The sequence below is a fragment of the Parasteatoda tepidariorum genome, chromosome 5 (genome assembly GCF_982258835.1).
Source record: "Parasteatoda tepidariorum strain Cologne lab strain chromosome 5, Ptep-v5.0, whole genome shotgun sequence".
NCBI classification, from domain to species: domain Eukaryota; kingdom Metazoa; phylum Arthropoda; class Arachnida; order Araneae; family Theridiidae; genus Parasteatoda; species Parasteatoda tepidariorum.
Window position 1 is genome coordinate 104,138,103 of NC_141759.1, and position 16,832 is coordinate 104,154,934.

Here is a 16,832-nt window from a genome sequence, read left to right on the forward strand (position 1 = left end):
TATAGTTTTCCTATCTTTAGGCAAGTAAATTCTATAACCTTTAGTATTGACTGCATATCCAGTTACAATTCCTACTTTTGCATTTGGTTGTAGTTTGTTTCTCTGAACTTTAGGAATATGAGCATACGCTAAAGATCCAAATACTTTGAAATGTTTAACTGACGGTTTATAACCATAGAAAATTTCAAACGGTGTTTTACCTTCCAGTAGTTTGTGTTCACTACGATTCTTTACGTGAACAAAACAATGCAGTGCTTCTGCCCAAAATCTACCTTTTAAACCACTATCGGCTAACATTGAGCGTATTCCCTCTCCAGCTACTCTGTTATAAGATTCGGCTACCCCATTTTGTTCTGGAGTGTATACTGAAGTTCTCTCCATACGTATACCTAATTCATTAAGAAAATCTTGAAATTTTACATTACAAAATTCCATGCCGTTATCACACCTTACAGATTTAAGTTTAACATTTAACTGTCTTTCATATTTTGCTAAATACAGTTTAAAGCAATTAAAAACTTCATGTTTATGTTTTATAGTAAAAATTTCAACATAACGAGAAAAATCATCTATTACTGATACAAAATATTCAGCTCCACCAACTGAATTTACTGGACTTTTACCCCAAACATCCATATGTACTTTCTCTAATACACTTTTAGTCATTATACCGTGATTTACTTTAAAACTAGTTCTAGTCGATTTAGTTATTTTACAAGTATTACAAGAATCAAATTTACCACACAAATTATCTAAACCATTCACAACATTGTTTTGACTCATATGATTTAACATTCCAATATTTAAGTGGCAAAATCGTCTATGAACCAATTCCCTACCTAGACCTGTACTTAATGCTAATTCTTTAGTTACTACCACTTTTTCAACATAGCCTTTAAGTATATACAACTTATCAATTCTAGGTACAGTAAATAAATAATTATGGTTTTTACCAAGTACAGTCATTTTGTTGTTGCCCCATTTTACAGTAATCCCTGCTAAATCCATATTCGAACCGCTTATTAAATTTCTACGCATATTGGGTGCAAAATATACATTTTCTAATTTTATGGGAACAAATTTATCTCTATCTTTAACATTAAAATGTATATCACCAATACCAAAAATATCAGACTTACTGTTTTTATCTCCAACAAGTACTTGACTAGGATTCAAAGTCTTGAAGTTACTAGTCTCTTTGTGTACAGAAGTGAGCTGTGCTGGCAGTATCAATCAGGAATTCAACAAACTGCTTGTCTTTCCTTTGGCGAATTTCAGCATCTCGTATCGTAGTCAAATCACTGTAAAAAGTTTCCTTGGAATCTTGAGTTTTGGAATTCCGTTTCGTGGTTTTCTTCTTCAGGAAACATCTTTCCGCACTATGTCCTTTCTTATTGCAGTAGGAACACATAATTGTTGTTGTTGTATCATTGCCCAGGACGCGACCACTGCTTTTATTTCCATTCAACTTCCGATAGGCTTGCTTTCTAGTAGATGAAGTAGTATAAGCATCGGCGACTATGTCCTCTCCTCTGTCTTTCTGCTTTTGTTGTATCCTTCCAGATTCTATTAGGAGCTCCTTTTCAACATTAGAAATCGAAAAATCTTTATCTTCTAGTCGATAAAGCATTTGAACTAAGTTGTCATAATCTGCTGGCAATCTTCTAATTAATTGGAAACATGTGAGCTTTTCAGGCATTGCAAAACCTGCGTCATGAATCTGTTTCCTTTTTTCATTTACTAACTTGCAGAAAATGCCAATAGTCTCCTTCTCTGGATCAAACTTCAATTCAAAGAATTCATCAATAAGTCCGGCTAACCGTGCTCGGGAGGTAGGTTCAAAGTTTTCCTTCAAAATAGTCCACGCTGTCTTTCCGTCCTCTGTGTCGGCTATCAGCGGTTGAAACTGCTCATCAATTCCTTGGAATATAGTAGAGTAACTTCTAGCTTTTCGCATTTCATAAGAGCGTAAGTCTCTGTCTGTTACATCAGTTGGTAATGGCTTCTCTGTACCACCAACAAATTCCCAAGAGCCTTTATCGATGAGTAATACTTTCATATTTATTTTCCAACTACTGTAATTGAAACTGTTTAGCTTTGTAAATCCCAATATGGAGCTGCTGTCATTTTCGGCCATCTCCAATCTATCTAAACGGCCCCAGTAGCGTTATAATAAACTTGCTTCTAAAGACGACAAAAGCTTAACTAAGCTGGGCAGGCATGGCCCATAACCTTGCTGGCAGAGTTTAGTGCGTTGTGGAAAATGCCCAGCAAGCATAATGAAAAAGTCATCTTTTAACTAATTATAAATTTTATTAAGCAAGAAAAATCATAACTTAACTTAAACATCATAAAGGAAAACAATCCTCTCCATAACATGAATTCAATACATACAGTCATGAAATCAAAAGAAACAAAAACTCCAAATCCAATCTTGATTTGTTATATATATATATATACATAATAGTTGCATAATGAGGGTACTTACACACTCAAAATTAATACTATGCAAATTCTGTCTTTAAACTATTTTTAAATGTTCGAGCTGCCTCCTTCAGAGGTTTTTCGAACTCGTGATCTCTGACTCTTACTCGAACCTTGTTCATTGAAATCCATAGTCTGACAATAGGTACCACTGCTGTTGTATTCATTGGCGTAGTTTGAATAGGTACCAAAGATACTAATATAGATACAATGTACAGGATGGTTAAAATTAAACGCACAGTACTCAGAGGCTCATAGCTCCGGTTCTACTGGACTGGTTCTTCTTTTAGAACATGCGCTCGAGGTTTTTGCAATTAAAAAAAGTTTAAATTTTCGACAAAAGTTCGACGAAATTTTAGGCAAAAATTTCAACTTTTTTTTATTGCAAAAGCCTCGAGCGCATGTTCTACATAATGTATATTTTAAATTTCATTCGGATCCGTCCAGTAGAACCGGAGCTATGAGCCTCTGAGTACTGTGCGTTTAATTTTAACCACCCTGTATTATATTAGTGCATTTGGTGTCTATTAAAACTGCATCAATTCAGGGTGGGTTAAATCTAGGTAGCGTGGAAAGTTTTTTACGGTCCCTCAAAATAAATAAGTTCCGTAGAATATTGGTTTATTGTGGTAAATTTTAACTTTCATGAGTTGACTTCAAGCAGTGGCGTCATGCCAAGTGATGAATAGAGTTAATCTTCAATTTGATGGATGAACTACTAAGAATTAGTTTTGCTTAATCTAATAACATAAAGCCTCCTGAAAATGCAAAATATAATAATTAATCAAAAATATTGGAATTAATTTAGCTTCATTAATTGTGTTGGTATATATATTTTAGTTTTGTGCATGATTTTGTAGTATTGTTCAGTACTAATTTATTGGTTATTATTCTTTTTTTCACCACGTATGAAAGACAAACATTCGGCTAGTATTAAATAAATAAAGCATAAAATTAAATTATTTATACAAAAATTATTCTTACAATAATTTTTAGTGGATAATAATAGATTATTTCTCCAAATTACTACAAAATTATAATTGTACCAACTATTTCAAAACTAAAATTGTTGTTTCAAATAAATCCAAATTCAATAAAAATTAGCTGTTACAAATTACTCAAAAATACCAAATCATATAGTTATTTGTTTTCTTATCTCACAATAATAAATGGTTAATTATTTTTACAAAGATTTTAAAAAAAGTTTTTTTTTTACCTATTATTTTTCTATTTATTTTAAAATTTATATCTTGCAAGCATGTATTTAAAAGAACACAAATAAATTCATTCCTAGATGTAACATATTTTTCTTATTTTCCAGATATTTTGCTGGATTATAAAATGAACTTAAATGCCTTTAATCTAATGAATAATACAAATGTTAGTAAGTATATGATTTTATGCCTGCAAACTGTACTTGTCTATTTTTTTTTTTTTTAATTTTTCCATTTAGTGTTTTTACTCTTTTTAGAATTATCTAGTTATAGTTCACTTTTGTTTTTATAATTTCACATTTATTTTGAGTATTCCATCTTTTAATTTTTGATGAAGTTTTATAAAAGCTGTATGTTTAGAGTTTTGGTCCTGTAAAATACCCTTTTTCTATCCCTTTTTTTAACATTTGGTCCTGTAAAGTATCCTTTTTCATTTTGATTCCTTTTCTATCCCTTTTTTAACATTTGGTCCTATAAAGCAGTGGTTCTTAACCTTTTTAAGCCGCGACCCAAATTTGAGAAATATGTTCATGTCGTGACCCAAAAAACAAGTCAAAATTTTTTCATTGCTTTATTTTAGATCGTATTTTTAAAAAATCTTCAATCCTACAATGATGATTTATTTTAACTTACAAATTTTTTATTTATTTTTTTAATAATAAAGATAAACAAAAGTACTTTTCGATCCAAGGAAAATTTAATTAATAATCAAGTGTTTTTAATAATTTTTATTGACCAAATTAAAATGTATTTATAACTTTTTGAAAATAATTGACATTTTAACTTATTCCTAAAAAAAAAAAAGAAATATCAATACATATGTTAAGTCTCTTAAATTTTAAATGCAAGTCATACAGTTTTAATGAGAACCTTGTGCTTGAATACATTTTGAAAGATCTTCAAACCTCGGTTGAATGCTTGTCAAGGAGCACCTTATATCTATTTCAGGATTTAACTTGTTCCGGTAATTGTTTTTGATTACACACAGAGACGAAAAACCAGCCTCACACATATATGTTGTTGAAAAGGGCAATAATACTTTTAGGGCTTCTTTAACAATTATTGGCTTTTCGGTTTTTAATTTTAACCAGAAAGCACATAAAGATTCAGTGTTTTTGTAGAAATTGTATCGAAGTGCTTGGTCACTTTGTATTTCTATTAATTGTTCTTGAAATTGATTAATATTAACAAATTCCTCATGCAAATCACTTACATCAAAATTAAATGGCATTTGAACCCAATTATATTTGAAAACATCGTCTGCAGGGAAATATCGATCAAAGTCTGTTATTAGTTTTTCTAAATGATTAATAATAATTTTCTGTATTTCAAAATCTGTGATATCAATATTATTGTCTTCAGCAAGTAAATTAAGATTCGGGAATGAAGCAAGTTTCTTTACTTCAACCTTATTTCTCCATAATTTGAGTTTAATTTTAAAACATGTAATTTTTTCAGTTAATTCAATAATAGTATGATTATGTCCTTGCATGGATGTATTTAGATTATTTATTTCAAATAAAATATCTGACAAATAAGCAACTTGAGTAATCCACTTCAACTCGGAGAATTTAGATGCTAATGGGTGTTTCGTTTCTCTCAAAAATAATTCGACTTCTCTCCGTATTAATAATACTCTTTGAACAACTTTGCCCCGGGACAGCCATCTAACTTCAGAATAATATAATAAATGTTCGTATTCTGCACCAGATTCGAAACACAGTTCGCGGAAAATTCTACAGTTAAGAGCTCTTGATTTGATAAAATTGACTACCGCAACAATTTCATCCAAAACTATACACAATTTGGGTGATAATTTTTTTGAAGCAAGATTTTGTCTATGTAACAAACAATGAATCGATATAATTTGTGGATTCATTTGTTTTGCTCTTGTCGAAAATCCCTTTTGAGATGCTGTCATGGCAGCTGCACCGTCGGTGCAAATTCTGAAACACTGATTCCAATTTAATCCTTCTTCTTTGAAAAACGAATCGACTATAGGAAAAATATCTTCACCTCTAGTTGTTGTTGACATTGGTTTGCAAAATAAAATGTCCACCTGTATAGCTGTTAAACCTGGATACCGCACGTAAACCATGAGTTGAGCATCTTTACTTACATCTGCTGTTTCATCCAGTTGAATACTAAATAAACCAGCAATTTTTATAGCAGAAATAAGTTGATTCTTAATATCAAATGACATATCATTAATTCGTAAACGAATTGTATCATTTGATAATGATATCTTTGAACTTTCATCTCCGCACATGATATGTGCCATGTCAATGGCAGCAGGTTTTATAAGTTTTTCAGCAATATTATGGGGTTTCTTTTGTCTTGCAATATGCCAAGCCACAAGCAAGGATAGCTTGTTTGGCAGAATTTATAAAACCACTACTACTTGGTGCATCCAAACGCTGTCTTTTTAAATTTGTTAATTTGGTATTAATCTAACACAAAATTGTACAAAAATACATTCTAACTTTTTCTTTTTGGTGGTAAAATTTTGCATGATTAAATCATAGTAGCATTATCAAATTCTAACTCACCCTATAAAAATATGTTTACAATGAGTTGCGGTGGCCCAAATGTTAATTCATTATAGTTTTATAAAGATGACCATTCTTCTAGCTGTATGAAAGATGTTGTTGATTGACATTGGTTTGTACAGTTCACAAAAAGTTTATAGTAATAAAACTAAATTTTAATTAGTAATATAACTTAATTTTTATGTGCCTTTTTATGTTTATTTTTGCAAAAATTTTAATCGTTTTAATACAAAAGCATGATTTTCAGCCTTAATTATCAATTTTTTGAAGATCTTAATTAGTTGCAAATCTGTGTTCATTCATTACTTTTATTTAGGTATATCTCTGTTGGAACATTTGATATCACTCATGGTGTGTAGCATTTTTAAAAAGTGCTTAAAGGTGCTTATTTTCAATTTTCATTTTTTAAAACCTCTTGAGAGTGCTTTTTTCTTTGTGTGTTTTTAAAAAGTGCCTAATTTTCCCTTTTCGAAAATGAGATTTTTTTCTTTACCATGTCGATTTTCACCACAAATTATGCAAAAGCGTGCTTTTCACATTGTTCTATGCAACATTTTCACAATTCATTCAATCACAATCTATTTTGGCGCACCGTCGGTCCCTAGCTTATGAAAGCTCCAATCATTTTACATGTTTGATGAAATACTTGCGAGTCCGCATGTGTGTCTACTGAACTGGGTTCGGTGAGATTGCACTCTCATGTACTACTGAGCTGCGTTTTGCAAGATATTCTCAATTCCAGGCTTCATTTTCCACCCTCTGATATCGATCCGAAAAATCTCTTGACTAATATAAGTTCTTTGTCAGAAACTAGTTATTTTATCATGATCATGCAAAGTCTTTGAAAATTATTTTGCATTTTGTTAGTGTATACTTAAAAATATATTTTAAGTGCTTGAAAGTACTTAAAAGGTGCTTATTTTTTGTTGATAGATTTGGCTATGCACCCTGTCACTATACACATAACTGCAGATTTTTACGCAATTTCTATAAAATTTTAAATGCATTTCAATTTGTAGTAAAGTTTATGCTTTTTATTACTTTCTTGGATTTTTAAATTTTATTTAAAATGATTTGGACCACCACTACATATTAAAGGATTAATATTTATAAAAGTGGATGAAAATGAATACAATGTTATTTTTGAACTCTGAGCCAAATAAAACAGATATTTCTGCTGATAGTAGTAATATAATTTTTATTTTACTACAATTGGAGAAAATCATTCTCAAGTTGGCAGGGACTATGTACATACTTTTCTGATTAAAAAAAAGCAGCTTTTAAATAAACTTGTCATTTTTTTTCTAAAAAAGTTCCTCTTATTTAAAAAAAAAAATTGAGCCGTGATGGCTCAGAGGATAGAGCTTTCGCTTTCCAATGAAGTGAACCGGGTTCAAATCCCAGTGATGGCTCGTCCATACAAATACCGCACCTGGCTTGCTCAGTGCTAATGTAAAATATCCTCAGTGGTAGATGGATCATGGGTGAGAGTTTCCTTGCCGTCAGACTAACCGTGAAAGGTTTTTGTGGTTTTCCACTCCATATAACGCAAATACAAGTTAGTTCCATAAAAAAGTCCTTCACAAAGGCAAAATTTCTCCCAATACTTGATTCAGAGTTTCCTTGTCTTCTGGATCAGGTCCAAAATTGCAAGGCTACGGAGTGGAACATTAGTAGTTGTAAACCGAAAAATTTGGGTCGGCTGTTCACCGACTGTTATATATATATATATATAAAGAAAAAATATTTTTGGTTCCTAAGTCACTTTTTTAAAGTTCCAAGCTACTAAACACTCTGCAAAAGCTACCATTCAAAAAAGAAACAACTTTTTTATTAACTATTAGCTAAATTAACATTTTAATTTTACATTTCAAAATTGTTACTGCATGCAAGTATATATCTATTGAACTGTATATGTATTGTGTCAACTTTATTACTTTTTAAACTTAAGAAATAAACTAATTTTTAGTTAATCTGTTTCAGGTTTCTGATGCTGATATTGTCGATTCGTTTTTGAATGTTCAAAGATACATGCGAGACTGTTCCGTCGAAAGAAAAAAAGTTATGGAACTTCAGAGTAAGTTATTATTATTATTGTTTTAACTGAATGTAATTTAAAAATAATCTCTGTTTATAAAAATTAAATATAAAGGAATTGAGGAAGTTTAAAAAAAAGATGTGTTTGATCATATTCAAACAGACTTTTATAATTTTTTTATTTTGTAACCTTCTCTTCCAATTTTAATCTTGACGTTTGAAGACAGATTTTGACTATCAGTCTCTCTCTCTTTTGCAAATTTGAACAAAATTTGGTTTTTGACATCAATAACTGGTTTTTGATATGACACATCAAAAACCTGTGGAAAGTATCAAAAACAGTCCAAAATTGTTGCAATATGACAAAAGTCTGGGACAAGTTTATTTTCTGCCATTTGGAACATTTTATTTGCACAATCATACGACATTCTTGCATTATATACAATAAGGGTAGCCACCCACCTGAAATTTTTTTTATACTGGAAAAATTTGAGGAATTTAGATAAAAACATGGAAAAATCGAGAATTTTAAAAAAAAGCTGAAATTTTTTTTCTTAATTTAAATTATTTTACCTCCTTTTTTTTAAATGGATATTTATCACCAAACAGCTGAAATATCATCATATTAGCAATATTTTGCTTGCTTTAAAATTTACTATTATAACCCTGTTAAACTAGAATGCCACATAAAAACTCTCTCACAGTTGCTAAATGAATGGAGAAACCTTTGACCTCTTTGGAAGCTATGGGACTATGCAGTTTATTAAAGGCAAAGATTGTGGTGGAGACAGAAGAATGAGTTAGCTTCTGTTTATAAATGTTTTTTTTTCTTTCTTCTAGTCCATGGGCTGATTCCAGTTATCATTCAAGTTTGTTTCAACTCTTTTGGAGTATTTTTTCTTCTGGGGAAACAATTCAAAATGTTTTAATAACTTTATAAAATTCTCCAAAAATTAGTTGATTATAATTTAATAATAGATTTTTTATTGCACTCTGTTTTGAAAGCTTTTGTATTGTCATCCAATGAAATCTGTAAATTGTTCTTTCTCAGCAAAGCCAACTAATCACTCATTTTCTTACAATCACTAACAGCAATGTTTGTCTAAAAATCGTTACATTGATGGTAATTTTCTCAATCTCATTATAACCTTTTACAACACATTTTATTTAAAAAGAAAGTTCTTTTGCAAACCAACTATATGTTAACATTTAATTTTATTGTTTTGTTGGTAAATATTTGACAATTGGTTCAAAATTGGAATTGTGCAGTGAAAGTTTGTAAATGTTGCTTGCATTCCAAAGTTGATAACTGTTTCCCCTTTTATCCTAAAAGAGCTGGTAAAAACTAAGGAATATATGAGAAACATGTTAAATGATGTATAAACATAGAATATAGAAAATTTTGTTCATATGAGTTTATTAGGAAAGCAAAAAGTTTAGTTTTATGTTCTGCATTGTACACGTACAAATTTCCAGTTCGGCAATTGCACTGTAAGGTCTATCAGATAACCAAAATTTTAAACTTGATAATTTTAAACAAACAAGGTATCATGTTCAAAGTAAAAAATTGAAGATTTAGAAATAATTACTATTAACTCTAACAGTTTCAATAAGTTATAAGTTGTTAAATGAAAGGCTATATCATTTAAAAATTTTAACCTCTGTTAATGAATCTCTCACAAGTGCAGTTTTTTTAAGAAAATCACATTAATAACAGAAAATACAATAAATAATTATTATAGTAAACTGTAACAAGACAGGTTATTTTACACAAATGTGTTAAAACATTTTAATTTACAAAAAAAAGAAGAAAAAATTTAAAAAATTAAAAAAAATCTCGATACATTTTAGATTTTTTACATCTGACAAAAAAGGGAATAATTAATTGTATTGTGCCACTAAGATTTAACATAATTAAATTATTTTTTTCCGTTTAAAGCAAGATTCTAAGTCTCATTTGTATAATCTGCTTTGCTTTGGAAGATAATAATTGTTTTTATTGTAAATTAATAATTAATTATTTTTTATGATACGTTAGTTTGTTTTTTTTATTAATTTTCTTCTCTGAAACTGTGCTGCATTTTGCAAGATACTCTCAATTTTGGGCATCATTTTCCTCCCTCTGATATCAAATGGAAAAACCTCTTCATTGTTTTGTAATGGCTAATATAATCAAGAAAATAGTTCTTTGTCAGAAACTGGTTATTTTATATTGATCATGTAAAGTCTTTGAAAAGTATTTTGCATTTTGTTAATATGTAGTGCTTAAAAATATTTTTGAGTGCTTAAAAAGTACTTAAAAGATGCTTATTTTTTGTTGAAAAATTTGGTTATGCACCCTGGATGTGTATAAAGGTACTTTCAAAGTACCTTTATACACATCCATTTATTTTAAATTTTTTAATGTATTTTTAAATTTTTTACAGAATGACCAAAAGACATATTATGTAAGATACAAAATGCTGTGTATTTTCTATGGGTTTTAGTTTCAATTACAAAATTATACAATATATATAAGAACTGTAAAAAGCACCAAATTTTCATGTTTTTAAAATGTGCTTTTAGTAACCGTTTTATATTTTTATTATTTTCTTCATTAATTGTTTTATTTGTTTTGTAATAAAACTTGAAACATTATTTTAAATTTTTTATGATTGGTTGATCTTCTTACAGTTAAGTATATTGAAGTGTATTCTATTGTTTGAAGAAAAAAACTGTTGTTTATGGTATTGTACCATTTTAAATTTTGTATTAACTATTACTGCTGAAGTTATTGCACAAATCTATCCCCATATCTTAGAAAAAGCATCTTGAATAAAAATAATCGCTACATTATGATGAAGGTGACTACGTTATGATGAATTATTTTATAGAAATTAGGCAATTAAGATTTTAGATAGGTATTTTATTTTAAAAATGTCATTGAACAGCCGACCCGATATTTTGGTTTATGACTACTAAAGCTCCACGCCGTAGCCTTGTAATTTTGAACCTAATCTGGAAGACAAGGGAACTCCTGTATCAAGTAGTGTGAGAAATTTGCCTTCGTGGAGGAATTTTTGATAGAACTAACCCACATATGGGTTACATGGCGAGCAAAATCTCCCAAGGTTAGCCTGATGGCAGGAGGACTCTAACCTCTGATCCGTCTACCATTGAGGATATTTTACGTCAGTACTGTGGTCGGTGCAAGGCGAATGCGGAATTTGTATCGACCAGCTGGGATTCAAACCCGATTCAGCTAATGAGACTGCGAACGCTCTATCACCTGAGCCATCACGGCTCTTAGATTAATATTGTAGTGGATTTATTTCTTTTGCTTACTTTAATATTACAGAAAAATCTTTCGTTCTATAAGTTAGCAAAAGGTTTATTTTTTTTTTTAGAAAACTTGCATTTATAATTGAATTTGAATCTAATCATACAATTACCATTGACTTACAGAAAATCAACTGTCAGAAAGTCCAGATAAGTCTCAAATGCTGATTAAGAAGGAGATATCTGAATCTTCATTTCCAATACAATATGATGAAGATAAGGAAGAACTGGACAGAGAAGCTCCTGTCAAACGAGAAATTTCTTATTCGGGATCTGAAGGTCCAAATGCAGGAAATATTGCACAGGTTCGGAAATCTACCATTTTATATTGTATTTATCCACTGGCAATATGTATAAAACTTCATTTGCTTAAAAAAAAGTTTTTTGAGTGCTTAAAAACAGGTGCTCATTCTCAAGACTCCATGATGTGAGTGAGGATTCATGCCTCATTCGAATCTGGCGAGTCTTGAGAATGGGCGCATATTTTCAAGCTTCGAAACATGTTGACTCTGAATATTTTTTTTTTGCAAATGAAATTTTATATCATCAATATGTCAAATGGAAATCTTGCCATTTTAAAGTTTAAGATATTTTTTGCATAACCATCTATAATTTACTCAGTTAAATCATCTTGATAATCCATCCTGCTTTATCCATATTTTAAATATCTCCAATACCTGATTTAAAATCTTTGTAATTGTATTCATTCATAATAAAAATAGCATTGGTATTTATTCTTAGTTTTGATTTATAATTCAAATAGTATTGGTATTCATTCGTCGCTCTCCTAGATCCCCCATAGATAGCACCCAGGGGTGGTGGTCGGTAAAACTACATTTTCTTTGTAGTTAACTTCAGTAGCTAACTCTGTAGTTCTACTTTATTACAATTGTAGTTAAGTATAACTACTTTTTTTAAAAAATGTAGCAACTACAAACTACTTTAGAAATGCGTTCACTACTCTGCTACCTTTAGAAGACAAACTTAACTGGAGAACTTAATTTTCACCGATAGTCAAAATGGTGTCGAATAAAAAACTGGCTAGGTTAAATATAAGGAGATATTAAGAAGTTTTAATTCATGTTTACATGAAATAGTTTTTTTAATTTTAAAGCACTTTTTATGAATTTGTTCTTTTAACTTTCAAAATCTATGCTTTTCTGGTCAGTGATTTAGGAAATAATCAAATATTTGTGATTTAAGTGATCGATGCTTTTTTATATCTTCAAGGAAATAAAGTGCAAACTTGCTGGGGGAAAAAAACAAAAAACATTGTCAAAGTACGAAAAACAAAAAAGCTGACCACGCCGAATAACTTTTGATCTAATGATCGGATCTTCATGTTCAGGACTTAATCTTAATGATTTGAGGGGGTGACCGAAAATAGGCTAATTAATTAATGCAGACGATATTTTAATTTATGAAATTAGATACAAAAGCGTACTTTATAGTTCCTGTGAAATCGAATTCTTAGAAAGTCAGATATTTAAGGTTCGATTTCTGAGGAACGATTCAACCGATTTTGCCTAGTATCAGTTCCTGGCCAAATTATTTGACGCACTAAAGATTCTATATAAATTATCAACTGACTAACACAACTGAAACCAGTTTGCACTTGTTTACGTTCGTGTATTAATTGGTTAACACTGTAATGCAATACTTTAACAATAATTACAAATAGGAAGTATATAAAAAAATCTCTAGAATAGCACTCATTAGATGTATGTTTAAATAAAAAAGTATCGCATATACGCTCGTGCAAAACATGCAGTTATTAAAACACTAGTTATTAAAAAACTACAGTGCGTCTAATGATTTGGTCGAATTAATAATAATGTACTAATATAATACATGATATAATAAATATTTATATAATCTATCATCGAATTTACATTATATAACGTGTAATTTAAACGTAAACAAGTGCAAACCGCGTAAAAGCAATAAAGCTGTATAGTATCACCAAATAATTAATATTTTACATAGAATCTTATAGTGCGTCGAATAATTTGGCCAGGGGCCGTAGATCTTATTAATGCTCAGCCACAGAGGCATTCTCATTGCGTACGTTTACCCGAAATATAGTAAAGGATAGTTTAGATTAATGCAGTAAACCATTTTTATTTCGTGAACATTTAACGAAAACATTTTACATAATTTTTAATTATAACCTTTTTTTATTAACTTCGCACTAGAGCTGCACAATGGGCTATTGGCGACGGTCCGGGAAATATCCCCGAGGATGATCCGAAGACATGCCATCACAATTTTGATCCTCTACAGAGGGGATGGCTCTTCCATTTTGGTAGCCCGACGACCTGTGCGCAAAGTCGAGCACTTTATGGTAAAACAGTTTAACGAGGACCGATGATCAAAGTGGTCGCCCACCCGCTTACTGACCGCAGCCAGTGATGCTTGACTTCGGTGTTCTACTGGGAACTGTGTCTTAATAATTGGGATCATTAATTAAATAAAAATGACCTATCAGTATTGATTATTGACTCATTTGGTTGGAGGAAAAATTAGCTGCTAAGTTATTAGTCTACCAGCCACTGACTACTAACTGAAAATTTAAATTTTCAAGTCTATTTTGAAGTCAACAATCATTGTCAGATTAACTTTGGATAACTCAGTCTTTGCCTTCAACTAATTTTACTCATAATGGTTTTGATACATCAGATAAATAAATGGTCTAAAAAAGATCTAAAATCAAATTTCTACGCAGTTATTGGGTAACATTCTTGTCACCTATAGCCTTTGGAAGTTGTAATAGTTTTCTCTCCTAAACTAAACATTGCAATTTTTTTCAGAAAAATTTTATTTATGGGATTTTTAACTACCAAACACTTTACCTAAGTGTATTTTTATTATTATATGTAAATCGTGAAATACAGTTTCTTTTTCATTTCAGGCTTGTAATCAAGCTTCATCTTCCATGGATCTTAAGAAGACAAAAAATAAGAAGAGTTTTAAATTTTGAAATAAAATGTTTTGCTTCAACATTTGTAATTAAAATATTTATTTATCACTTTTACTTTAATGATGATTCCTATTAAATATTTATTTTGTTTATTGTGAATTTCTGTTTTTCATTGTATATTCTTTAAAAGTTACCATTCCCTTGTCAACGTTGCCGTTCTTTCCAAGTAATAGCTAGGAGACGGAACCATTGTGAAATCCTAGAAACAAAGAGTGATTGATGTCTTGTTTGTATAAAAAGAACAATTCCTTTTTATTATTCAATAATATTAGATACCTTTTTATAGATTTTTTGTTTCTTGTGCTTATGACTGTGCACTTGCTTGGTATTTCAGTTAACAGTTACTTGTTGTCAAGGCAAAAAAGAAATTTTATTATTTTTTTTAATAATATATATGCACATTAGTGTTCAATAGATTGGTGATAATAAATGAGGAACTGTTGTTTATATTTTAATTCGATAAGTATGAACATTTATTTCATGAATTTGTAGATTGAATATAAAGATTTCTGAAAAACACTTTATATTTTAACTGTCTAAAAAACAGACGTCGAAGTATATTTTGGTGATATCCTTTTAATATCTAAATTTTATTTATTATTATAAGCACTAATTTTTAAATATTTTTTAATAAGTATTGTTTTTTGAAGTGGTTGATTTTTTTTATGTAATTTAAATACTAAGCAATATGAAGTATTATAAAAAAATACAGTAAATGAAATAAAATAATTTTTAATAATATTTGTAAATAGTAGAGTTCATTAAAAAAAATATGTCCATCTCTTTAAAAAAAAAAAATAAGAAGAAAAAGGGAAAATATTTAAAGAAAAAAAAAGGAAATAATAGGTCTCAAACGTGAATCAATATTCGATCGTCTAGTCTAGGAGTGCACAACCTTTTTGAGTGAAGGGCCACTTGCACAGCAGGTTGGCTAACGAAGGGCCACACATGTATTTAGACATGTTAATGACAAATGTAATAATGTTTATTTAAACATTAGCGTTCCATTTTTTTATCAATAAACTTAGTAATATCAATAACTTAGTAGTGTTCCATTATTAGAATTCATTTAAAAATAAAAAAACTTATACTTTTTTTTTTCCTTTACAAAAACAAGAAAAAAACTTGCTATTTTTATCATATGAACAATAGATTTATCAAAATAAATAAACACTGAAGAAAAGAAATTTTTTTTTTATCATATACTATATGAAAACTCATTTTAGAATTAAATTCTAATAAATTTAAAAAAACTGCAATGCCCACAGAATGAAAGTAGGAAAAAGTTTATTCGTAATTAAGTAATATAAATTCAAATTAAATATTTTAATTGAAGAAAATTTGTAGGTTTTAAACAAAAGCCTAAAATAAAAACAAAACTGTGATAGTTCAAAATAAAATTCAATGCTTATTTTGTAATGCACTTTATTATTTTATTTTATTAATTATTAGATTTTTTATATCATAAACATTTTCCTTTTTTTTATCGAAAAAGATCACTTAAGCAACAAAAAATTTAAATCTAAACTACAAACAGTGAGCAGTTTAAAAATTCACGTTTTCCGTCATTTTATGAATTTTTCAAGTTGCAATAACATTGCATTTAAATTAGGGAGGGATGTAACGAGTATTTGGCCCTTCTGTGAAAAATTCAGTTGGTTGTATGATCAGTCAAATATTTGGCAGAATATTTTTTAGAAATGAATTTTTCTAAGATTTTTTTGTTTTTGAATTTTTATAGATATTACTTTTTTTTGAAAAATTATAATCAGACAAGTCAATTTTGTCATTTTTTCGATACTTTGAGAATTGAGAAGGATCCATTTTTTGCAGTTTTTATTATAACCCAGCATTTTAACAGAACGTCTCATACTATTAATTTATTATCACTCTTTCCCTGTACTGTAATATAAATAACCAGTAACATAGAAAAGTGTGATTTTCAGTATTAAAGTTTTGTTTCAGGAACTAAGAAAAATTTGTTTTTTCTGTTTTTCTTTTTTTAGGCATTTTTATTATGACTCAGCATTCTTTTTAAAAATAAAGTTACAAATAAAATTTATTTTATAGCAATTTTTTTTCTTCTAAAATTATGGCAATGAGAAAAATTTAAATTGAGATTTTCGGCATAAGATTTTCACTTAAAAAATTAAGAACATTTTTTCTATCTTTTTATTTTCTTTAAATAAATAAAAAAAACTTTTTTAGACGTTTTCATTATAACGCAGCAATTTTTAATAGCATTTCTGT

The 16,832-nt window shown here is 29.3% G+C and overlaps 1 protein-coding gene across 4 annotated transcripts in view; it reads left to right on the forward strand.

Annotated features, from left to right (window-relative positions):
* Positions 1–14,681, forward strand: part of LOC147809931 (uncharacterized) — a 44,171-nt gene extending 29,490 nt beyond the window's left edge. For 2 of the 4 annotated variants that reach the window (XM_087164688.1, XM_087164689.1), the window contains 4 exons: positions 3,806–3,864; positions 8,231–8,324; positions 11,729–11,907; positions 14,514–14,681. In XM_087164688.1, coding sequence (XP_087020814.1) covers positions 3,826–3,864; positions 8,231–8,324; positions 11,729–11,907; positions 14,514–14,582 — 381 coding nt within the window. In that variant the 5' untranslated portion in view covers positions 3,806–3,825 and the 3' untranslated portion in view covers positions 14,583–14,681. Of the gene's footprint in view, positions 1–3,805; positions 3,869–8,230; positions 8,325–11,728; positions 11,908–14,513 lie in introns of those variants that run through there. The other 2 variants (XM_087164690.1, XM_087164687.1) reach the window with 2 other exon arrangements.
* Positions 14,682–16,832: the final 2,151 nt, after the last annotated feature.